Here is a 25378-nt window from a genome sequence, read left to right on the forward strand (position 1 = left end):
GCATGAATATATGAAGAATGGAACTTTGAAGTTTTAGTTTCGCTTTTTCTTTCTTCCTTTTATTGATTGTATTTAGGCTATTTCATGTATTACTGAATAATAATTGGAATAAGAGAAATAATATAGGTTAGTCTTTAATGAATCGGCTTGGCAAAACGGGTTAATTCGCTAGTTATGAAGGTCTTAAGACTATCAACAGTAGGTTAATCGTAAACAAGTAGCTAAATTTAGCTAAGGCATGAATTTGAACTAAATTTCGTGAATTAGGCATTAAGGCATGATTTGAGTTCAAACAAGATTAGAAGAACGTTTAAGTTTAATAAACTTTTTAATAAGCTTTAGTAATTATGGTTAAATCTAGTTTCAAATGGTTGTGAATAATTAATCTCAATAGTTTTTTTTTATAACAATGCGAGTTTTAATCTAGCTATATTTGATTCTTTTGAATATTAGTTGTCGAATTTTATTTTATTTATAATTTTGAATTTTTTTTGAGTAAAATTCATTTTCATCAATATTTGTATTAATCTAGCAATTAGTATGCCACGCTTTCTTAAATAAAAAAAACTCGTAATTAACTAGGATTTTCTTTCTTTATTTTAGAGACTAATTTTTAGAAAAAATGTAGTCGCTTTAAGATTTGTCCATTTAAAATAAATGAGATGAGCCTCGCCTAGTAAAATGTATAGATTGCGGGGCCCTCACAAATGCATGCATTAATTACTTAGAACATCGGAGTTGGCCGTCTAGTGAAATTTTACGGCCTTTCCCAAAACAACAATACGCTAGTCGCTCTAGGCGCGTCTTTAACAAATTATTTTCTTAAATATGGGTGTGCATTTATGTAACCCAAATCCAAATCTCAACGGAGTCGAAATGTGTCGATAACCACGGGTGCATTGATTGCGACGTGGTTTGAAATACGTTTTCACAATGTTGCAATTCTCCGTAAAATAATAACAATAAATAAAAATAATAAAAGCGGCTAAAGGTTAAAATTTGCACATAAGTTCATAATTGTATAAAAATCAGATATTTAAGCCAAATATGACAGTTGAGCGACCGTGCTAGAACCACGGAACTCGGGAATGCCTAACACCTTCTCCCGGGTTAACAGAATTCCTTATCCGGATTTCTGGTTCGCGGACTGCTAAACAGAGTCATTTTTTTCCTCGATTCGGGATTAAACCGGTGACTTGGGACACCCTAAATCTCCCAAGTGGCGACTCTGAAATAAATAAACAAATCCCGTTTCGATTGTCCTTTAATTGGAAAAACTCCCGTGTACCCTTGCAGGTGCCGGAAAAAGGAGGTGTGAGAACGGTTGGTCGATGGAACTCAACCTTTTCAACTTTATTTTGCCTTCGTAGGCCTTTCACTTTTGACTTGCTGTTTTTCTTTTTTTTCTTTTTTGTTTTTAACCATTCGGAGCATTATGGAACTTTTTGGCTCCTCAAACTTGCTGCAACGGCTAGTCGCGTGGGACTTAAACTTTCCCAACTTTATTTCATCTTTATAGGCCTTTCATTTCTGGTTTCTTTCTTCCAACTTCAATTTCAGAGGATTTGGGGTACCTTGGATTTTCAAATTTTTGTCGAGACGGTTAGCCACATGAGACTTAATCTTTTCCAACTTTATTTTGCCTTTGTGGGCATTTGACTTTGATTTCCTTTCTTTTCAGGAGTTCTTTTTTATTTCAAAGCATCGGACATCATGGCCAGTCGAGATCGACTTGATGCACCTGTTGAGGCTGTGTGCTTTTTTGCACATTAGCTCGTGTCAAACGAAAGCCCTGTAAAATCAATCTTTTCTTCGATGTCTCGGTTCCAGAATAGAGTTAGATCGGAAGGGATTTAAAGGAAAATAAACAATGGACAAGATAATGAATTTAAACGAGAGGTATCTCTTTCGGGGAGAAGAAAGAAGGACTTATCTGGAATGCATGCGAACTTCAATGAACATGACATGTCTTTTGGACTGGATGCCTGATCTGTGTAAACCGTCCGACTATCAGATATTCATCACAACTTTGCCTTGAATCCGAGGAACCTCGCCAGGACTCTGTTGATGCTGATGGTTGTGAGGATCCTCTTTTCGATCAGGGGCGCCCTTTGCGGGTTTTCACGAGCTGACCTCTCTCATTTCTCTTCTCACCATCGCCTTATAGTGTTCTTTGCAAGTTTTTACTAACAAGACTCTCTCATTTCTAGTTTCTCTGCTTACTGTCGCCTCACAATGCCCGTGCGGGTTTTCACCAATAAGACTCTCTCATTTCATTTCTCTTATTTTGTTGTATCAGATCCAAGTAACTGTTATGAGCACGTGAGATTTGCCTCACATGAATTACTCCTACAGAATTCCAAAGAATTAGATTTTTCTTTAAATTATTTGTTATTCTAGGAATTATTGTATAATATTTTAAAATTATTTGCATTTTTCTATGCATGTTTAATTTTATTTAATTCATGAAAAATACAAAAATATATTGCACTTACATTTAGGATTTAATTTTACATTTTTAGATTAATTAGTAAATTAGTTGTTTTATAAAAATGAAAAATCACAAAAAATAGCTAATTTTTACACTGTGTCTTTAAATTTAGTTTATTGATTTTTCTCTTTTAATTTAGAATTAAATACTGTTTACAATTTTATAATTAGTTTAAGTTCACATTTTTAGATAATTTAGGATTTTTTTAATTATTAGGTTATTAATTAAAAAAAGAAAAGAAAAGAAAAGGAAATTAGAAATAATAGAGGAATTAGAAAAGAATTAATTTGGACCATCTTTAATCTAATTCCCCCAGCCCAAACATTTCTCTACAGCCCCAGCCCAAATCGGGCTAACCCGCCAACCCGAACCGTCCGTTTCCCTTAATATATAAACACCTGATAGAATTTTCCCCAAATCAGGAACCCTAGGGAAAATCAGAGAAGCGGCGCTGGTGACTGTTCATCGTCTTCCTCAGCTCGCAACTCGTCATAACTCACCCGAGTTCACTCAAAATGGTCCCCCCTCCACGTCATTTGGTTCCTAACGATTTTTGTCAGAAGGAATTCGAATATTCTCTCCTAAATCATACGAATTTCTGTACAAAAAGGACAATTGTTGGATGAATGGGAGTCGTGGATAGATGTGAATCAATCCACGCCCTCCATTTGTCCCAAAATTGTTCAAAAAACTTGAGGGATTTTCGGACTTTTGGGCAGATTTTCGAAAGTTTTTGAGGGCTATATATTTGAGGTAAGTCTTTTGTGCTAGGTTAGAAGAAAAATTAGAGGAGGAAAAATCGGAGAAAATTTTCAGAAAACTCAGTCAATTTCTAGGGTTTTTAGTCGTCACTTTTCTTCAAGCCCTTTTTCTTCCTCAGTCTGCTTCTTTTCTTTTCAGAAAACATATAAAAAATGGTTTGAGTTCATCATTCTTTGGAGTTTTATTTCGTCTATTTTCAAGTGAAAAAATCCAAAGAAAATTACCAAAAGGCAGTGTTTTATTCAGTTCAAGCTCGTGATTTCCTGTTGAGATTTAGCTGTTGTTTCTCTTGTCCGGAGTTTGGGATTCGAAGCGTCGTCGACGATTCTTTATTATTGGAAAAGGCTTGCATCTTTCAGGTTCTTGGCTTACCATTTCCTCTTGTCTGATATGTTATTCAAATGATAATAAAAAAAATGTTGCTTTCTGTTGGATTTAGACGAATTAAATGCCTAAAATTCTGTCAGTTTGATATGATGAATGTGCTCTGTTTTTAAATCTTTTAGATACATCTTGCTTTTGTTGAGATTAAGAGTGAGTCGATTTTCTTAACTTTCTTCATAAGGTTTTCTGTTTGGTCTCAGCCTCGTTCGTTTGGTTTAAGGTGCCGAAAATTAAGTATCGTTATTCTCATTCGAAAATCTGACCCCTTTAGGGTGTTGTCATTGAATCAAATGTATCATTATTTTCGAACAGAGATGTCAAGTGACTCTAAATGGCTGCTGGTACTCGTATGTGCTTGATTTTGTGTTGTTCTATGTAATTAATAGAGTAGTTTGAGACTCAAAAATCAATTATTGTCATATGTGCTTTAGTGTGTGATCTAAACTTTAGTTTCATGTATGCTAGTGTTTCTCCATGACTGTATGTGCTCAACCAAGAATATGTAAAACACTAAAGATTATGAATGAGGCAGCATAGCAATGGGAAGCTCTAACGTTGGTTGCCTCCCATCCGCGTGCCAATGATTTCTCAGTATCTGCTACTGTCAAAGAAAGAACCCTTCTCCGATTTTGCTTACCCACAAACCTTCACCTGACTCTTGCACTTAGAAATTCTAACATCTCTCGTTCATTGACACATGAATTCACTGCATTTTCCAGAGATTTCATTTCACTCATATTCATTCTCATCTTCAGTAGAGAAAACCTCTGAAATTTTAGCTTTAAAAACTTCAATTGAACTGCAATTGCTGCTCTGCTACTCCTGTGATGTTTCCTGCGCTCTTTTGCTTGACTATTTTAGACTCTTAATGTTGTTGTCGAGGTACTCTTCGTACTTCTGATTATATACATTTCTCACTTTGAATCCATGAAGGCATGACTGCTAAGAAGTGTTCAGCTTTCGAAGTGTATGTTTCTCTGTTTAGGCTTAAATTGAATGCAAAAATCCCGTTAGTTGCAAATGTGAGAGGTTGTTTACGTAGAAAGAGTTCATGTATGAAGTTCCAATTGGGATGAGATATGTGGCTGTTGGTAGGAAATTCCATAGTTAAGTTACAAGAGCATTGTGAGTTGATAATGCCTTGGTACTACTTACGTGGCTATGTGGACGCAATTCTTAAACAGGATTTTAATGGGTATATCATGTGATAAAGAAATGGTGAGACAAAATGTTCTCATTTCTGTTGCACTACTTCCCTCATTGCTAGGTTTGTTGGCTCATTTATGTATTGTTTTGTATATATATTTTTTATGTTCTTATTCTAGCACTCTAATGATATAGCATAGCCTATGAGTTGTTGGTTTGATAAATGTGTCATCTGATGCGTCTGTATGCATGGTGGATTGTATGCTTTAAGTATTTTAACCACAATTATTATGTGGGCATACAGTTCCTATATGATGAGACAAAGCGTGATATTTTTTGTGTTATTGACACTCGGATATGATCGTTACTGTGACTAGAGTAGAGTTGGGAGAATTACACTAATCCCAAAACTAGTTTATGAAAAATAATTCAATATTGTAGCTTGCTTTAGGCACGCAATTAAAATTATTACAACTACGGGTACGGTTCCCGTAGTGTGGTTGTAATAATTAGTTTTAAATTAGTTTAAAAAATAAAAATACCTCTAGTTTGCCTTTAAAATATATACAACCCTTTTTTTAAAGAATAACCTGAAGTGCACCATGCTTTAAATTTATAACACTTGGCCCTCACAAAATTTAGATAAAATAATTTGGGGTGTGCCATACACAAATAAAAATCCTTTAATTTATGGCCCTCATAGAAATATAAAAATTAGTATAGAAAACGCCTTGAACTTTCGTAGTTTGCTTTAGGCGCGTTAATTAAATAATTGTCATAGCTACGAGTACGGCTCCCATGACGTAGTTTGTGATGCTTAATTACTAAAATCCGGGGTACATTTATGTGACCCGGCCACAGTTTAATCTTTAAAGAATTAAATATGTTGTAGATCGTGGGTACGGTTCCCGTGACATGATTCGCAATATGTAGCAATAATTAAATAAAAGCGGTTATAAGGTAACAAATGCACAATAGGTTTTAAAACATGTAGTTAATCAGATAATTAGGCCAATCTTAATAGTTTAAGCGACTGTGCTAGAACCACGGAATACGAGAATGTCTAACACCTTCTCCCGGGTTAACAGAATTCCTTACTTAGAATTTCTAGTACGGAGACTTCAAAAGGAAAGTCGAATTTCCTCGATTTGGGATTTAAAAATAAACCGGTGACTTGGGACACCAAATAAATTATCCCAAGTGGCGACTCTAAAAAATCAAATAAATAATCCTATTTCGAATAATGTCACTTAAATTGAAAAAACTCCCCTTACATACCCTCGGGGTAGGAAAAAAGGAGGTGTGACAGCTCTGGCGACTCTGCTGGGGATCATAACCCAGAACTTTTTTTCAAGGTTTAAGAATTAGAGCTTAGAATAACTTTTATAATTGGCTTTTATTTATTATCTGATTGTTTATTGCATGTTTGGGCCTAATGTGCTAAATGTCGCTTTTACCGCTTTGATATTATTTGAACTGTTACGAAACCCTTCTCTTCTCATCTTCGGGGATGTGCACGCTGGCGTGACTCCTCTTTCTGTTAGTGTCATACCTTGAAAAAAAGAAAGAGGCTCGAACAAGTTATAAAGCCGGATGGCCTTTTGGTTCCCGGTACGTAGCCCCCCCCCCCCCCGGCTCGATTGTCTGTTCGGGTACACAAGTCTAGAACAATATACCCAGGTTTTAAAATTAGAATAACTCAACCTCATGCCGAATCCCTAGTAGGAACGTTTGTTTGCATCATGTGCATTTGACTTTGAGGACTCAACACAAGGGTTGGGTCCGTCTAGGACAAGTGGACCCCAGAATCAAAGACCATCCTGATGCATATTCTACGTGCTACTTGTACAGTTATTTTCTTCAGTTTGCATGTTGATCGGTTGCTAGAATAGGGAAGGAATTGGGAAAATAAAATTGAGGTATGAGAGAATTGATTACCCGCCTTTGAGAAAAACCTGGTGTCCAAAATATGCTGAAACTCTGCCGAAATTTTGAAGAAAAACGAATTTGGTTTCAAAAGTTTCATGTCTTTTCTCTATTTTATTTTGTCAAAACTAACCGAACTACGCAAGTTTGATTCTCACCGGATGTGGGATACGTAGGCAACCCTCATCGGGTCCAACTCCATTTTTGCAAAAATAACCCAAAAAATGAAATGTTGTTATTCTGTCTTAAATAAAACTAGGTAGTGTCGTTCTTGTCTAAATAGCCCAAAATGTCTCCAAAAGGACGCCAGAAGGCTATTTTTGCAAGAATAACCACCTACTACCCTTTTTCAAATTTTTGGCTACCCGACAAGCACAACCCTAAAATCTTCCCTTTCGAAGTGTTGAAGGCCATATTTGTAAAAGTAGCCATGTTATTTAAATGTTTGCAAAATTGACCTCTTTTGTAAAAATTCGTTTTGTTTTAAAATCAATCACCTTAATTTAAATGTGCAGAATGAGCACGAGTCAAAACTTGCCAATGACGGTCATGACCAAGATTCCTTTGGAACTGTATATGTGGTGGGAAGATCTGGGTGAATCGGGACAAGATGTGGTCAAACTTTACTTGGGGGGTCTCACCGGGTTATTGAAGATCAGTCCTAGAGGAGACATAATAAAGGCACTGGTTACGTTTTGGGATCCAGCTCACAATGTGTTCCATTTCTCGGATTTTGAACTCACACCCACTTTGGAAGAGATAGTTGGGTATATTGGGAGCACTGAATCTTTGAGACACAAGTATTTGGTCACTCCAAGAGCTGTCACTCTGCACAAGTTTCTAGATTTGCTAAAGATAAGTAGAGGAGTCCAATACCCAGATTTGGCAGCTGGTTTTTCCACTCCACAGTTCATATACCAGCGATACGGACACATAGGGGGTTTCAACAATCCTGAAAGCAAAATTCGCAGCAAAGGGAACCAACTAAAATGGGAAAAACACAGGTGCTTCGCTTTCTTGGTGGTATTTTTGGGACTTCTAGTGTTTCCCAGGAAAAATGGAAATATCGATGTAAGGATAGCTGGGGTCGTCAACACTTTGCTTACTCAGGACAAAAGCACCCTCGCACCCATGATAGTGTCTGAAATCTTCCGAGCTCTCACATCTTGTAAAGCCGGAGGAAACTTTTTTGAAGGGTGCAACTTGCTGCTACAAATGTGGATGATTAAGCATCTATGTCATCGTCCTCAGTACATGAACTATGGGTCGACAGGGAAAAGCTGCATAGGGGAGTTTTATACAAGGGTCGACGGGTTTAACATGCCAGAAGGGGTCATAGAATGGATATCTTGCCTCTGCTCCGTCACTGCAAATCAAACAGAGTGGACGTTGGGTTGGCTTTCTGTAGATGAAATCATATACATGCCAGCTACCGGTCCTCACTTCCTCCTGATGGGTCTCAAAAGCATCCAGCCTTATGCCTCATACTGGGTTTTGAGACAACTAAGGAGATGTCAAATAGTGCCCAAGGATGAAGACCTTAGCCGCCATGTGGTCGAGATCCGTTCTGATGGATAGTTTCACGAAAGAGTAGTTCGCCAGATTTGGAGTGAATGCCAACATCTGACAGCAAATACCCGAGTGCGTGATCTATCCAGAGGTGAAGTCTCGCTCGGTTACCTCGCTTGGTACAAAAGGAAAGTTGAGTTTCGAAGGCCAGCTAAAAGACCCCACCTCCAAGAGTTTGTCGAAGCATTACAAGAACAGTGGGAGTGGTTGGCAAAAGAAAATGAATATCGGGCCACCATAAGTAGGTTAGAAGGACAAATTAGAGATCTCAAGTTCGATAGTGATGTGCAAGTCACTGCAGATGAAGGCGAGAAGAAAAAATTAGCCCAAGAAAATGAAATCCTCTGGGCCCAGATCCAAAGGATGAAGATAGCTTCCAAGAATCCGGAAAGAAGCCGAGCAGATGAAAAACTCATTAACGGCCTTAGGAATAAAATATGCGAGTACGGGAATGATCTAGAAAAATTCGAAGGCAGTTTGGCAAGAGCTAGAACATAGTTGGCAAAGAACACCGAGGGGCGGGCAGAGTTTGTTCGACAACTAAAAATGAAATACGATGGAGAAGTCACAAATTTGAAGAAAAAGCTAATCACCCTCGAGAATGAAATGGCCAAACAAACCAAGAGCTTCAAAGCCAAGAGAGAATATTGTTATGCTTTGATGGCACAGCTAGAGGGGAGACCTACAGCATTTGCAAGAACAGAATCATACTGCCACTCAGGTCTTAGAGGCTAGATCTCAGCAGATTGGGCGGTTGTTGTAAGAAAAGGGCATCATCAGTGGAAGGGTTAGCAGAATCGCCGAATACATCATGATGAAATACAACGAGTACGAGGACATGACCAGGTCCATGTTCTTCGCCTCAGTAATGATGTTTGTCCTCCAGATAATGGACGATCTCTATCGCCTCTAGGATGACATGGCACGTAAGCCCGCGTCAAGACCAGTTGGTGTTCCTAGGACAAGATTGGAGGCACTGATGTACTCCTAATTGTGTTTTCTTTTCCGAGTTTGTATTTTCATTCCCTAAAGTCTGTTTCGAGTCTGTTGTAGTTTTCAATTCTCAAGTATGTAGGATCGAGTCTTTGTAATAGAAAAAATTAAAGGTTTTGTTTTAATGAAAATTTGAAAAGAAAAAAAATGCTTTATTTTGCATTTATTTCTTGAACTACGTAATGATCTGATTCATGCGGCGTCGTGAAGGCAATCCTCATCGTATCCGGTCATAATTTTTGTAAATAACTCAAATAAAAGAGGGATGTGGAAGGAAAAAACCGGAAAAAAAAAACAAAAAGAAAGAGAAAAAGAGCCAAAGAAAAACCAAAAGAAAAATGAAAAAAAAGAGCAAGGAAAGAGAGGAAAGAAAAGAGAGGAAAATGGGAATAAGAGGAGAAACGTCAAAGAGCCAAAGTGGAAAGAAAAGAAAATTGGGAAAATAAGCAAAAGCCAGGATGAAACACGCAACCATTGCGAAACATGTAGAAACACATTTAACTGTATAGGTGCATCACACCCCAACGTGCAATTACCTATGTATTAATTGCTTCAAACTGACTGGTTTGTTGTCTACTATTAAGTACAGGTTCTGTATTAAAGTCGTTGGTTTTGTGGTAGTCTGGCTTCACATCCGTACTTCACAAGGTTGAAAGGAAGTGTTGAAATGTCTTCGAAAAGTCATCTGCCAACAGTTCCTATTCCGGAGGATAGCCCGATCTCGGCCATCCCAACTTCTGAGTCAGTAACTGCTGAGGAAAATAGAATTTTGCATCTCTGCATGATGGAAATGTGGGACGCCTGGGCCAACGGAAGAGAACCACCAAGTGCGATACCTGGATTCCTGAGCTATTTCCCAGGGCAAGTGTGACTTCCAACATCCCCATAAATTATCCAAACACCCCACTAGGATATCCTACCATTTCAGCCCACTTTGCTAGAACACCTTCTGAGGTTCGCCCCCAGGTGTTAACTTCAGGTGCGGCTTCAAACATATTCACCGTGCCACCTTGTTCATATACGGCACAACCTACTCTACCCAGGCCTAGTTTCAATCCATCTTCCTAAACATTTCAAGCACCATCTTTCCTATTGGAACCTACCCAGTTTACTACCAATGCTTACCCTCAGCCGCCTCGGTACGAGTTTGCCGCAGGGATGGAGAAAACCACAAAAACCCCTGAACAAGAGGAGATTACCAGAAAGATGAGAAGCATGGAGCAAAGTCTCAAAAATATACAGGGTCTAAGTTAGAAAAAGAGTGTATCTTATGCTGACCTGTGCATGTTCCCGTACGTACATTTACCCTTGGGTTTCAAACCCCGATATTTGAAAAATATGACGGGCATGGGGATCCCATAGCCCACCTTAAAAGGTACAGCAACCAATTGCGGGGAACAGGCGGAAAAGAGGAGCTTCTCATGGCTTACTTTGGAGAGAGTTTGGTCGGCATTGCTTCTGAATGGTATATGGATCAGGATATATCTCGTTGGCATATCTGGGATGACCTGGCTCGGAACTTTGTCAGGTAGTTTCAATATAACACTGACATTGCCCCTGACAGGAATTCATTGTCAAATCTAAAGAAGAAGTCCTCGAAGAGCTTCTGAGAGTACGCTGTCAAATGGCGCGAACAAGCGGCCAGAGTCAAGCCTCCAATGGACAAAACAGAGATGGTTTCTGATTATTATCAGAACATGATATCTGCGATGGGGAAGCCATTTGCCGAGGCCATCAAAATCGGTGAAATGGTTGAGAATGGTTTAAAAACAGGGTGAATCTTGAGTCAGTCTGCTATAAAGGCTACCTCCCAAGCAATCCAAGGCGGGTCTAGAGGTGTAGAAAACCGAAAGAAGAAGGAAGAAGTGGCAATGGCAACTTTAAGTGTAAGAAAACCCTGGCCACTTAGACCTTATTTCTCTGAAAGAATTCCACAACATTACTATCCCCACTGGATGTGGCTTATGATATGGTTCATCAACCATACGCAGTGATGAATGCCCAACCCTACGTTAGGCCACAATAATAATTTAATCAAAACCGAGCTCCATTTCCCAGAAATCAACCTCCTTACCAAGCTCAGTATAATCCCCGACCTCCACAGAACAACTTCCGTGCTCGGGAACCACCCAAGATGCCAAACTTCACACCCATTGGTGAGTCATATTCCAGCCTTTTCCCCAAACTTGTCCAGATGGGTTTGTTGCAGCCTGTACCCCAAACCAGACAGAACCCAGCGTCACCTACTTACAGATCCGGTACTCGATGTGCTTACCACTCAGGGGCGGAAGGGCATGATACAGATGATTGTTGGACCGTGAAGAGGGCTGTGGAAAATCTAATAGAACAAAAGAGAATAGTTCTAAAGGATGAAGACGTTCCAAATGTAACCAACAATCTATTATCGGCTCACAACAATGGGCTAGTTATTGGAATGATTTGTGAAGACAAGGAGTTTAACCCAGCTCTAAAAGCCATCATTGCCATAGCTGATGTGGAAAAGAAGCCAAAGGCTATCGCAAAACAAGACAAGGGGGAGGAGAAGAGTAAACCCACCCCTCAGAATACAGAAAAGAAAGTGGAAACTGAAACTGGGGCAGCGCCTTCAAAAGATGTCGTTCTTTATGTTCCCCGGGGCCACAAGAAATAATAGATGTCATTAAGCCCTCCAAGAAGGTTTGAGCTAAACAAGGGATCTAAAATGTATGTGCCTAAAGGGACCTACGTGGTGCGGGGACCAGTAATTCCACCAAGGCTGAATGAGCTTGTGGTTATTGGCCACGCACAGCAAAGGCCCATGATAGATCCCACTGTCGTTCCATGGAACTACAACAAAGCGGTAGTAACTTACAGAGGTAAAGAGATCTCGGGAGAAGTTCAGGAAAATAACCCGGCTGAGAAATACCTCAATCTGGAGGAAGTGAATAATGCCATAAAGAAGCGTTTCCCACCCAAGAAGCCAGTGAGTGCTGAAGAAGTAGAAGAGTTCTTCTAGAAAATGAAAATGGCGGACTACGAGATAATTGACCAACTCCGGAAGTCTCCTGCTCAAGTCTCTTTGTTGTCTTTGCTAATGAATTCAACTGAATATCAAAAAGTGTTGATCAAAACTCTCAATGAAGCATACGTACCTATTGAAACCACTGTGGAATATCTAGAGAGGATGGTGGAAAGGTTTTTTGCAGTCAATCAAATCTCTTTCAGCAAGAATGATTTGCCCCCGGAAGGGGCCGCCCACAACAAAGCCCTTCATCTGACGGTTAAATGCAAGGGATATTATGTGAAAAGGGTCATGCTAGATGGTGGTTCTAGGGTAGATATTTTCCCTCTCTCAACCCTGCAAAGAATGGAGATCAGTACCGAGAGAATCAGGCCCAACAACGTCTGCGTGCTTGCCTTCGATGGCATTAAGAGAGATACCATTGGTGAGATTGATTTGATTCTTTCGAGGTGACCTTTCAGGTCTTGGACATAGATACTTCCTATAATTTCCTCTTGGGAAGACCTTGGATTCACGCAGCAGGGGTTGTACCTTCTACTCTCCACTAGATGGTGAAATTCGAACATGAAAACCAGGAGATTGTAGTTCATGGAGAAGATGAGCAGTCGATCTACCGAGACCCATCATTCCCGTGTCTTGAAGCTAGAGAAGGAAGTGAACATATAGTCTATCAAGCTTTTGAGGTTGTGGTCGCGGACCAATGTGAAGAAGGAAACCCGTGTCCTCAACCCTTTCTCTCAAATGCATCAATTATGGTTGCCAAAGAAATGATCAGACATGGTTACAAACCCGGGAAGGGGCCCGGGACTTTATTGCAAGGAATTACTGAACCTATCACCCTGGCTACTAGTGAGAAGTTCTTTGGGGTAGGTTTTCAAACCACGCCTGCTGATGGAAAATGGGCAGATGAACGAAAGAACAATGGTTGGGTCTTGCCTCAGCCGATTCCACATCTTTATAGAACATTTGTCAGGCCTAAATACAATGAGGAAGAGGAAGATGAGGCCTTCACGGCCGAGGAAATTGAAGAAATCTGTGGGGCTATGAGGCAAATGCTGTATGAAACCTACATGGTCCAACCAGGGGAAGACTCAAGCACCGCTGAGGTGCTATACATGGGACCCAATGCCAAGCTGCAAAATTGGAAGGCTACTCCGTTCCCAATCAGGCGAGAATCCTGGTAGTCCAATCCTGCCACTTTTTCTGCATCACGAGTTACTCAGGGTGTAACTCGGACGTTTTATTTAGTTTCATGTCTTTAATTTCCAATGTAAACCCTGTTATCTTCAAATTCAATGAAATAAAATCAATATTTCATCGTTCATCTCTCTTTACTATATCTGATCTTTGTTATTTTTTTCTCTCTTATTTTTTCTTTCAGTTCTAATAATGTGGCTTTAAATAACATGACATGCTTACGGACTTCATACCATATCCAAACACACTATCTAATTGTGAAATAATGAACCAAGAACCAGAATACGATGAAGAAGAGGATTTTAGGGAAATAAATCAAGAATTGGAGCAATTTGAGAATAAACCTAAGCCAAACTTAAATGAAACTGAGCCGGTAAATTTGGGTAATTCAGAAGAGGTCCAAGAGACCATGATAAGCATTCACACAGATGAAAGAACTAGGGATGCCTTGATCCAACTTTTATTTGAGTTCAAAGATGTGTTTGCTTGGTCTTACGATGACATGCCAAGATTGAGTGTCGATTTGGTGGTCCACAAGTTGTCGACTTACCCTGATTATCCCCCTATCCAGCAAAAGCAAAGAAAGTTCAAAACTAATATTAGTGACAAGATCAAAGAAGAAGTTACCAAACTGTTGAAAGCGGGGGTGATCCAAGTGGTCCGATACACCGTATGGCTAGCTAATGTAGTTCCCATACCAAAGAAAGACGGGAAAACTCGGGTGTGCATTGACTATCGAGACTTGAATAAAGCAAGTCCCAAAGACAACTTCCCTTTGCCGAAAATCCACATCCTCGTTGAAAACTGTGCCAAACATGAGATATAGTCTTTTGTGGATTGTTATGTTGGGTATCATCAGGTCTTAATAAACGAGGAAGATGCGGAGAAGACAGCATTTACAACACCTTGGGGAACCTATTGCTATAGGGTCATGCCTTTTGGTATAAAGAATGCTGGGACAAGTTATATGAGGGTTATAACTGCCATCTTTCACGACATGATGCACCAAGAAATCGAGGTGTATGTAAACGATGTTATCATGAAATCTAGAACACAGGACGACCATGTTCGGGACCTGAGAAAGTTCTTTGAGCGGCTGCGTAAGTAAGACTTGAAGCTAAATCCAGCTAAATGTGCATTTGGAGTTCCGTCTGGCAAACTCTTGGGATTTATAGTCAGTCGGAGGGGCATTGAGCTAGATCCAACAAAGATAAAGTCTATTCGGGATTTGCCTCCTCCAAGAACCAAAAAAGAGGTGATGAGCTTGTTGGGCAGGTTGAATTATATCAGCCGGTTCATTGCTCAGTTGACATCCACATGTGAACCCATATTCAAGATGTTGAAGAAAGATGTGGCAATCAAATGGACAGACGAGTGTCAAGAAGCCATTGACAAAATCAAAGAAAATCTGTCGAACCCACCAGTCTTGGTCCTACCTGAACTGGGGAGGCCTTTGTATTTATACCTAATAGTCTTGGAAAATTCCTTCGGTTGTGTCCTCGGGCAACACGATGTGAGCGGAAAGAAAGAGCAGGCAATCTACTATTTGAGCAAAAAGTTCACAAGTTATGAAGCCAAATATACCTTGTTTGAAAGGACTTGATGCGCCCTAACTTGGGTCGCTCAGAAGTTGAGGCGTTATTTGTTGGCCTACACCACTTATCTCATCACCAGGATGGACCCCCTGAAGTACATATTCCAGAAGCAAATGCCCACAGGAAGATTAGCAAAATGGCAGATCCTGCTCATTGAATTTGACATAGTCTATGTCACCAGCACGGCAATGAAAGCCAGGCTTTAGCGGATCACCTAGCTGAAAACCCGGTTGATGATGAATACCAACCCTTGAGTACCTACTTTTCGGACGAAGAGGTAAATTCAGTTAAGATTACATCAGAAGATACCAATGCATCGAAAATGTTCTTCGATGGAGTTGTGAACGCCAAAGGCATTAGAATTGGAGCAATCTTGATCTCACCCACGGGTCAGCACTATCCAGCCACAGCCTGGCTTCAGTTCTTCTGCACAAACAACATAGCCGACTAAGAAGCCTGCATCATGGGTATGAACATGGCAATTGACTAAGATGTCGAAGAATTGTTAATCATGGGAGATTCGGATCTGATTATCCGACAAGCTCAAGGAGAATGGGAAACTCGAGATGTTAAACTAATTCTCTATAGGTAACATGTGGAAGATCTTAGCAGGCGATTCAAGTCAGTTGAGTTCAGGTACGTTCCTCGTTGTCACAATGATTTAGCCGATGCGCTCGCTACTTTGGCCTCGATGCTGCCATACCCAGGCAATATCCACATTGATCCTTTGAAAATCCAAATCCGAGAAAGGCACGGTTACTGCAATACAGTTGAGGTAGAACCTAATATTCAGCCATGGTATCATGATATCAAAAGATTTCTGAAAACTAAAAAATACCCCGAGCAAGCCAGTGGAGACCAAAAGAGAACCATTAGACGGCACGCAAGTGGTTTCTTCTTGAGCGATGATGTCTTGTACAAAAGGACTCCGGATCTCAACTTGTTAAGATGTGTTGACGCCGAAAGGCCGGAAGAATCATGTATGAAATGCACGCAGGAGTGTGCGGACCCCACATGAACGGGTATGTTTTGGCAAAAAAATCCTCCAAACAGGTTATTACTGGATGACTATGGAAAAAGATTGTTTTATTTCGTCCGAAAATGTCATCAGTGTCAGGTGCACGGTGATTTGATTCATGCACCGCCTACAGAACTGCATCCCATGTCAGCACCTTGGCCATTTGTTGACTGGGGCATGGACGTCATTGGGCCAATTGAGCCGAAAGCTTCAAATGGGCATAGGTTCATATTGGTCGCCATCGACTACTTCACAAAGTGGGTTGAAGTAATTACTCTCAAATCTGTCACCAAGAAAGCTGTGGTAGACTTTGTGCACTCCAATCTCATCTGTCGTTTTGGTATTCCCGCAACTATCATTACAGATAATCCTGCAAATTTGAATAGTCATTTGATGAGAGAGATATGTGAACAATTCAAGATAAAGCATCAGAACTCTACTCCTTATCGGACTAAAGCCAATGGTGTCGTCGAAGCAGCAAACAAGAACATCAAAAAGATTTTAAGAAAGATGATTCAAAGCTCCAGGCAATGCATGAAAAATTGTCATTTGCATTGTTGGGATATCGCACTACTGTGCGCACATCAGTCGGAGCAACCCTGTATCTTTTGGTTTATGGCACTGAAGCCGTAATACCCGCAGAAGTTGAAATCCCTTCCCTCCGGATCATTGTTGAAGCTGAAATTAAAGACAGTGAGTGGGTCAAAACTCGTCTGGAACAGTTAACCCTGATCGATGAAAAGTGAATGGCCACAGTCTGCCATAGGCAGTTGTATCAACAAAGAATGGCCCGTGCCTACAACAAGAAAATGCGGCCTAGAAATTTTGAAGTGGGGCAACTCGTTTTAAGACGTATTCTTCCCCATCATCAAGAAACAAAAGGAAAGTTTGCTCCTAAGTGGAAAGGCCCTACATTGTCAGAAAATTGTTGCCAAAAGGGGCATTATATCTGGTAGACATTGAAGGAAATGACCCTAAAACAGCTGTAAATGCAGATGCAGTCAAAAGGTACTATGTATAATCCTTCTGCAACAATAACATTATCTGATTGGGATGACGAAGGCTTTCCTTCTCGCTACTCCAAACATTCCAATCCTTTGCTAACCCTTTGAGCCGATTACCTTTCTTTCATTACCCTCTTTGGAATTCGAAGACGTTAAAGAGAGAGAGAGAGAGAGAGAGAGAGAGAGAGAGAGAGAGAGAGAGAGAGAGAGAGAGAGAGAAATCAAAAACAAAAAAAAAAAGAAAAAAAAAGAAAAATAAAGAGAAAACAAAACAAAAAAACAAAAGAAATCAAAAACAATGTTTCCCTGAATTACGTTCGACTCAATTCCAAAAGGATACATAGGCAGCCTTTCTCTGGGGTTCAGTCACACCAAAACAAAAATCCAATTTCCCCCAAGAAGTGAAACTAGGGCAGACGTTATAATGGTTCGGCGATGACTCCGCTTGAACGGTTCCAAAGTTGTAATTCGATCCAAATTCTTTTTACCCAAACCTTGTTCAAGTCCTTCCGATCAATCAGTGAAAGGTTTTCGAAATCAGAAAACGCAGTTGTTTGGATTCGATGCAATCAGGATGAGAGAAATAAAATGAGAGAGTCTTATTGGTGAAAACCCACGGGCACCGTAAGATGATGGAAAGAAGAGAAATTGAAATGAAAGAGTCTTATTAGTGAAAACTCGTAAAGAGCACTATAAGGCGACGGTGAGAAGAGAAATGAGAGAGGTTGATTGGTGAAAACCCGCAAAAGGCGCCGTTGATCGAAAAGAAGAAATCCCTTACCACCATTGGCACTGAAAGAGTCCTGGAAAGGTTTCTTGGTTTTAAAACACGGGTCATAATGGGTTTATGAGAGGTTGGATAGTTGTGCAGATTGGGTATCCAGTCTAAGAAGCATGTCATGTCTATTGAAGTCTGCATGCACTCCAGATAAGTCCTTCTTTCCTCCCCAAAAGGGACATTTCTCCTTAAATTCACTTTCTTTTCCTTTGTTTACTTTTCTTTGAATCCCTTTCGATCTAACTCTGTTCCGAAACTAATACAAAGAAAAGGTGGCAAGATTGGTTTTACAGGGTTCTGCTTAATAAAAGTCGAGCCCAAAGAAAAGTACCTAGCCTCAGCGAGTGCATCAAGTCGATCCCGACTGGCCATGATGGTCGATGCTCTGAAATCAAAGTCATTGAAAATGAAAAGAAATCCAAAGTCAAAAGCCCCTAGAGGGAGAATAAGGTGAAAGGTCCAAAGCCCCACACGGTTGAACCGTCATCCGGAAAGTTTGGAAAGTTGAGTTCCTCAGTTTTAGAAGAGAGATCAATCTTCAGAAAAGCCAGCAAGCAGCAGAGGTTCTCACCAAAAGAGTTGGGCCGAGATCAAGTGATCAAAAATGATCAAGTCCACAAAACCAACCACCGTTTCAAACTAACAATTGTTCTTTGTTTGAAAAAATTGAAACAGGTGCAATCCAAAGCAACCGTGCAAGAAGCAGGTGCAACCAAAAAAGGAAAAGAAATGTGCAAGTGCTAGAAACAGCTTTGCAACAATAATCAATCCAAAAAGGAAGTCTCCTCCAAATTCCTTCCTGCATTTTTACTAAAAAATGAAAAATGAAATGAAATTAAAAAAAGGAGATAAGAATAAAATTCAAACAAAAATGGTAGTTTAGAATCCCCAATCTCAATCTTTTACCCTTTTGCCAACATAAGTATCCAATCCCTAGTTGAGATTTTTAGATATAGGGCCTCCATTCCCTAGTCGCATTTTGCCAACATAGGGCTCCAATCCCTAGTTGATATTGTAGACATAGGGCCTCCATTCCCTAGTCGCCTTTTTCCAACATAGGGCTCCAATCCCTAGTTGAGATTCTTAGACATAGGGTCTATATCCCCTAGTCACATTTTGCCAACATAGGGCTCCAATCTCTAGTTGAGATTTTAGACATAGGGCCTCCATTCCCTAGTCGTCTTTTGCCAAGATAGGGATCCAATCCCTAGTTGAGATTTTAGACATAGGGCCTCCATTCCCTAGTCGCCTTTTGTCAACATAGGGTCTCCAACCCCTAGTTGAGATTTTTAGACATAGGGCCTCCATTCCCTAGTCGCCTTTTGCCAACATAGGGCCTCCATTCCCTAGTCTCCTTTTGCCAACATAGGGCTTCAATGCCTGGTTGAGATTTTTAGACATAGGGCCTCCATTCCCTAGTCGCCTTTTGCCAACATAGGGTCTCCAACCCCTAGTTGAGAATTTTTAGACATAAGGTCTCCATTCCCTAGTCGCATTTTGCCAACATAGGGTCCAATCCCTAGTTGAGATTTTTAGACATAGGGCCTTCATTCCCTAGTCACCTTTTGCCAACATAGGGTCTCTAACCCCTAGTTGAGAATTTTTAGACATAGGACCTCCATTCCCTAATCGCCTTTTGCCAACATAGGGCTCCAACTCCTAGTTGAGATTTTAGACATAGGTCTCTATTCCCTAGTCGTCTTTTGCCAACATAGGGCTCCAATCCCTAGTTGAGATTTTAGACATAGGGCCTCCATTCCCTAGTCGCCTTTTGCCAACATAGGGCTCCAATCCCTAGTTGAGATTTTAGACATAGGGCCTCCATTTCCTAGTCGCCTTTTGCCAACATAGGGCTCCAATCCCTAGTTGAGATTTTTAAACATAGAGCCTTCATCCCCTAGTCGCCTTTTGCCAACATAGGGTCTCCAACCCCTAGTTGAGATTTTTTAGACATAGGGTCTCCATCCCCTAGTTGCCTTTTGCCAACATAGGGTCTTCAACCCCTAGTTGAGATTGTTTTAAACATAGGGTCTCCATCCCCTAGTCGCCCTTTTGCCAACATAGGGTCTCCAACCCCTAGTTGAGTTTTTCAGACATAGGGCCTCCACTCCCTGGTCGCATTTTCCAACATAGGGTCTCCACTCCAAGGTTGAGTTTTTATAGATATAGTGCTCCACTCCCTAATATACTTCTCATAGAGACACATGATCCTTATTTATTGCTTTCAACAAAGAAATAGTCGGAATTTTGTTTACAATAACTCACGAAATTTTCCTAGTGAAAACTGGGGCAGAAAAATTTCGTTCGTTTGTTTGTTTTGGTGTCTGAGTAGGTTTGACCTTGAGGCACATGATTCGAGACAACCAAAAGAATGAGTCTCAATCCAAAATAAAGAAAAGAAAAAAAGAGCAAAAAGAAATTGACTCAAAGGGCTGAAGTGGAGAAGGACGCGAACTGCTCAAGATATGATTGAAGTTGTAAGCACGTGATTTTTTCCCTATATGAGAATTACTCCCAAAAAATTCAAAAATAAAATGATTTTTCTTTGGTGTGCAATTTTGTGATATTTTGTGATATTTGGAAGAATTATTTGTATTTGTCTGTGCGTGTTTATTCGCTAAATTAATAAAAAATACAAAAATAAGTCGCATTTTGCATGTATGATTTAATTCTACAATTGTTAGTAATTAAAATTGTTTTACAAAAATTAAAAATTACAAAAATAGGCATCGTTTGCATTTTTAGCATTTAATGTCCAAATATACAATTTTATGCTTAATTAATACTTAATTGTGCGTTAATTGTTATTGGGAGTTAATTTGCGCCTTTATAACTTAATTTAGTTCTTAATAATAGTTTAAGTATTTTTATAATTTAGTTTTAGAAAAATAAAAGAAGAAAAGAGAGCGAAAATATAAAGAAAGTCGGAATTGGGCCTCTTCTTCAATTTCAAGCTATAGGCCCAAAAAATGGCCCACTCTTCCCTACGACCCAGTCCATTTCGAACCGGGTCGACCCAGTCCATTAACCCAACACCCCTTCTTCATTTTTGTCCAACACAAAACAAAACCAAAAAAAATAAAAAAATAAAAATAAAAAGTGAATTATCACTATTAATAGTTTTATTTTTTGTTTTTTTATATATATAAAAACAAAATCCGAAAATATTTTATTTTATTTATTATTTTTATTTTTAAAAAAAAAATATATATATATAGTAATTTCGGAAATGATTTTAAAAAAATAAAAAATAAAAAAATAAAAAAAAGTAAAAGAATGTAGAAAATTTAAAAAAAAAAGTAAAAAGTTTTAAAAAATTTAAAAGTAAAAGAAGGTTGGAATTAAAAAATAAATATAAAGATATCTGAAAATTTAAAAAATTTAAAGTAATTGAAAGTAGCATTTTTAAAAGAAAAAGAAAAGATAGTGGTTTATTTTTTAAAGAAAAGTTAAATAAAGTGAGATTCTCTTTTAAAAAAATAAAAAGTGGGATTTTAAATAAGATAAAGTAATTAAAGTTGGAATTTTAAAAATAAAAGTAAATAAAGGTGGGATTTCTTTTTCTAAAAAAATAAAAGCAATTTGTAAGTGGGATTTCTTTTAATTAAAAAAATAATAAAATAATAAAAAACAAATCTGAAAATTTCAAAAATTTTGCTATAAATAGAAGAGAAAATTTAGGAAGAAGGGTGGAAAAAAAGAGAGGAAAAACTAGATAGAGAGAAGAAAAAAAGAGGGGGCGGAGTGAGAAGTATACACCCGATATACATTCTGGATACACTGAATATACAGGGGCAGAATTCATTTTGGAGAGTTTTGAAGTTGAAAAAGAATAGTTACTGCTTCATTGCCTCGCTTAAGATCTGAAATAGTCAGAACCTTCCTACCTTTTACTTCTTCACTATACTTGGAGTCGTTTATAGTCTCCTGGGTTTTCTGCTATTCCTACTGTACTGGTTTGCGATGTTGCTGAATCTGCTGTTGCTGTGTTATTACTGCTGCTGACTTCTCCTTCTTTTGTTCTTGTACTGCTGTTTCCAGGTACACATTTGTACAATCTCGGCTTGAAGCAAAAAATGAAATATTAATCAGGCTTTGTTCCTGTTGAATTCCTCCTGTTTAGATTTGTGGTTGAATATAATTTTTCTTTCTTCGTATAAAGATGTAGTTGAATGATTAATGAATAATGAGGTTGCATATGTATAATTTCTTCATCTAATAATGTTAGTTTAAATTACGGAGAATAATTAATCTGTTTTGATATTATGGTCAATCTCATGTTCTAGTATTATTGAATAACAGAATATAAAATGAAAGCAGTTTTTTTTGTACAAACTCGATCGCAATTTTCCATTCGCATTAGCCGTAAACTAATAACTAATAAGTTACGTTTTTTCAGCATGTAAATAATTAAGAGATTTTCTTTTATTTTAGAGACGAACTTAATAGAAAATATAGTCATTGTAGGTTTATCCTTTAAAAATAAAAATGAGACGAGCCTCGCCAAATAAAACGTATAGATTGCGGGGCCCTCACAAAATGTATGGTTTAATTAGAATTCGGAAGGACCGTTTAGCGAATTTCACGGTCTTCCCCAAAATAATAACGCGATAGTCTCTTTAGGCGCGTGTTTAATATTTTACTTTCTTAAGCCTGGGTGTGCATTTCATGCGACCCGAATCCAAATCCCAAAACATCAAATAAAACGTGTTCCGGATTATGGGTGCATTTCATGTAACGCAGTCCAAAGACGTGTTTTAAGCGATGTTCATATTTCTTTTAAAAACAATAATAATAAAGCGGTTAAAAGATAAAATTTGCACATAAGTTCATATTTGTATAAAATCAGATAATCAAGCCGAATATAACAGTTGAGCGACCGTGCTAGAACCACGGAACTCGGGAATGCCTAACACCTTCTCCCGGGTTAACAGAATTCCTTATCCGGATTTCTGGTACGCAGACTGTAATATGGAGTCATTCTTTTCCTCGATTGGGGATTAAAATTGGTGACTTGGGACACCCTAAATCTCCCAAGTGGCGACTCTGAAATAAATAAATCAATCCCGTCTCGATTGTCCTTTAATTGGAAAAACTCTCACGCACCCTCGCGGGTGCGGAAAAAGGAGGTGTGACAGCTCTGGCGACTCCACTGGGGACTTGGCCCAGAACCACTGGTTCAGGGTTAGAAATTCGAGCTTAAAATAACTGTTATAGTTGGCTTTATTTATTATCTGATTTTTACATGTTTATGCTTAATATGCTAAATGATGCTTTTACCGCTTTAATATTATCTGAATTGTGTATAAAACTGCTACGAAACTCTTCTTCTTTCTGAGTCTTCTAAATTTATGGTGTACACGTGCACGTGACCCACCTTTCTGTTAGAAGTCATACCAAATAAGACGAAGTTGGGACAAGTAACTAGGCCGGGCAGACTTTCGTGCTCCCGGTACGTTGCCCCCATTTCGGCTCAAGCTGTCCACTTGGGTAAGCCAGGGCTAGAACAATATGCCTCATGTTTTTTTTCACTTAGAATAACTCAGCTTCATGCCGGGTCCCTAGTAGGAACGTTTGTTTGCATCACGTGCATTTGACTTTGGAGGCTCAACACAGGGGTTGGGTCTGTCTAGGACAGGTGTACCAAAAAATGAAAATGACCATCCTGATGCATCTTACTTGCTGCTATTTGCGCATTTATTTGATTCGGACTTTTGTGTTGACTGACTTTTGAATATCAGGAATAATATTTTGAAATTGAAAAAAAAATAGCGGTTAGGGAATTGATTGTTTATTTTTGGAAAAAAAAAACAATGCCCAAATAACTGTCAAAACTCTGCCGAAATTTTGAGAAAATGAAAAAAAAATATTTTATTAGTTTGTTTTATTAAAAGCAAAGGAAAAATAGAAAGAAAAAAAAGAGTCGTTGTTCTGTCTTGTTTTTAAAAAACAAATTAGAAAAAAAAATAGTTTGTCTTGCCATAAAAAAAATGAAAATGAAAAAAAGTCTTGTTTTAAAATGAGTTTTTATTTATTTATTTGTTTAGATACCAAAATAAAAATAACTAATAAAATAAAAAGAGTCGCGTCGAAAGTGGTTTTATTATTTGTTGCAAATATGTATATATATAAAAATCCAAAAAAAGTTGTTCTTTATTTCCAAAAAATGTATATATATCTTTATTTGTTGCAAAAATATTTGTCGTGCCAAAAGTCTAGAAAAGTTTTTTTTAGACTCTCAATTTTCAAAACAAAAAAAAATCCAAATTTTTTTTTTCCGTTATTGACTTCTTTAGAAAGTCTTTTTAATTATTAAAAAAAAAAATATATATATATATATATATATAATAAAATAAAATAAATTCGAAAATATTTTCCTTCTTCTTTAAAAATTGAAAAGAAAATTCAAAATTCAAAAAATATTTTTTTAGAAAGCGTTTCTTTTATTAAAGGTAAAATTCCAAAAAAAAAATATTTTCTTTCTTCTTAGAATAAGAAAAAAAAATATCTTCCTTTTACTTTTGAAATTCTCAAAGTTCAAATCAAAAGAAAAGGAATTCTTAGAAATCTTTCTTTCAAAAAGAAAATCAATCAAAAATCCAAAAAAAAATATAAAAATACTTCCTTTCTTCTTTTAAAGCAGTTCTTTTACAAAAAAAAAATCATAATTTAAAATCAGTTTATTTACTTTATTCATGACCGGCCCGAACTACGCCAGTTTGATTCTCACCGGATGTGAGATACGTAGGCAACCCTCGTCGGGTCCAACCCCCCTTTATTGCTAAAATAGCCAAAAACCAATAAATAAATAAAAAACGTGTCAAAATTTTAATTTTTTGTCATAAATACGTCGGGCGGTGTCCAACCTCCCCATTTACTAAAAAATAGCCAAAAAAAATATATGTCAAATTTTAATTTCGTCATAAAGAAGTCGGGTGACGCTCTTTTATCAAGACATAGCCGAATGTTCCCGAAAAGGACGCCGGAAGGCTGACTTTGCATAAACAGCCACCTTTTGGGTCATGTTTAGTTGACCCACACAGCCTTAAAAATCTTCGTCCCCGAGGCGCTGAAGGGCCGTGTTTGCAACACCTGGTTTTTATTGCAATTTGAAGAAAAAAAAAGAGTCAACGGTCAGGTGAATACCGTTTGTTTTTTTTTTAGTCAAAATAAGTCGAGCCAGCTTCGGTCGCGTCTTAAACCGTTCTTGCCAAAATAGCCTTAGAGTATCTTTCAGTTGTCGAAAGACTATTTTCGTAAAAGAACGGACAAGTGTGTAAAGTGTCATAAAATAATCCTCTCCGGCCTCAAAATTTGGACGGGGCCACATTTGCAAAAATAACCGTTTGGTTGCATTTGTCAAACGGAGAAAGGAAGCTGGCCGTTTGTTTTGGAGTTTGTAAAACTTTTGATTATAATATGTGGGTCGTTTGATTTTCTAGTTTGTATGTCATTTTTAAACCTTTGAAACCCAATATGAAAATTGAAAAAAAAATGATTAGTATTGCTTATCT

At 38.4% G+C, this 25378-nt stretch overlaps 1 protein-coding gene across 3 annotated transcripts; it reads left to right on the plus strand.

Moving 5' to 3' along the window:
* The first annotated feature begins 2928 nt into the window (after nt 1-2928).
* On the plus strand, nt 2929-22103 carry LOC142176683 (uncharacterized). Of its 3 annotated transcripts, none has more exons than XR_012705409.1 (2): nt 2929-20341; nt 21906-22103. XR_012705409.1 is itself a non-coding variant. In XM_075244821.1 (2 exons), the coding sequence occupies exon 2, from the start codon at nt 7217-7219 to the stop codon at nt 8285-8287; it is 1071 nt and encodes a 356-aa protein (XP_075100922.1). In that variant the 5' UTR covers nt 2929-3612; nt 4571-7216; the 3' UTR covers nt 8288-20963. The 3 variants fall into 3 exon arrangements, 2 of the variants coding, with proteins under 2 accessions (XP_075100922.1, XP_075100923.1); XM_075244821.1 differs by lacking the exon at nt 21906-22103 and having other exon boundaries at nt 2929-3612; nt 4571-20963; XM_075244822.1 differs by lacking the exon at nt 21906-22103 and having other exon boundaries at nt 2929-3612; nt 7225-20963.
* The last annotated feature ends 3275 nt before the right edge of the window (nt 22104-25378 follow it).

Source organism: Nicotiana tabacum, chromosome 22 (assembly GCF_000715075.1).
Source record: "Nicotiana tabacum cultivar K326 chromosome 22, ASM71507v2, whole genome shotgun sequence".
Classification (NCBI taxonomy): domain Eukaryota; kingdom Viridiplantae; phylum Streptophyta; class Magnoliopsida; order Solanales; family Solanaceae; genus Nicotiana; species Nicotiana tabacum.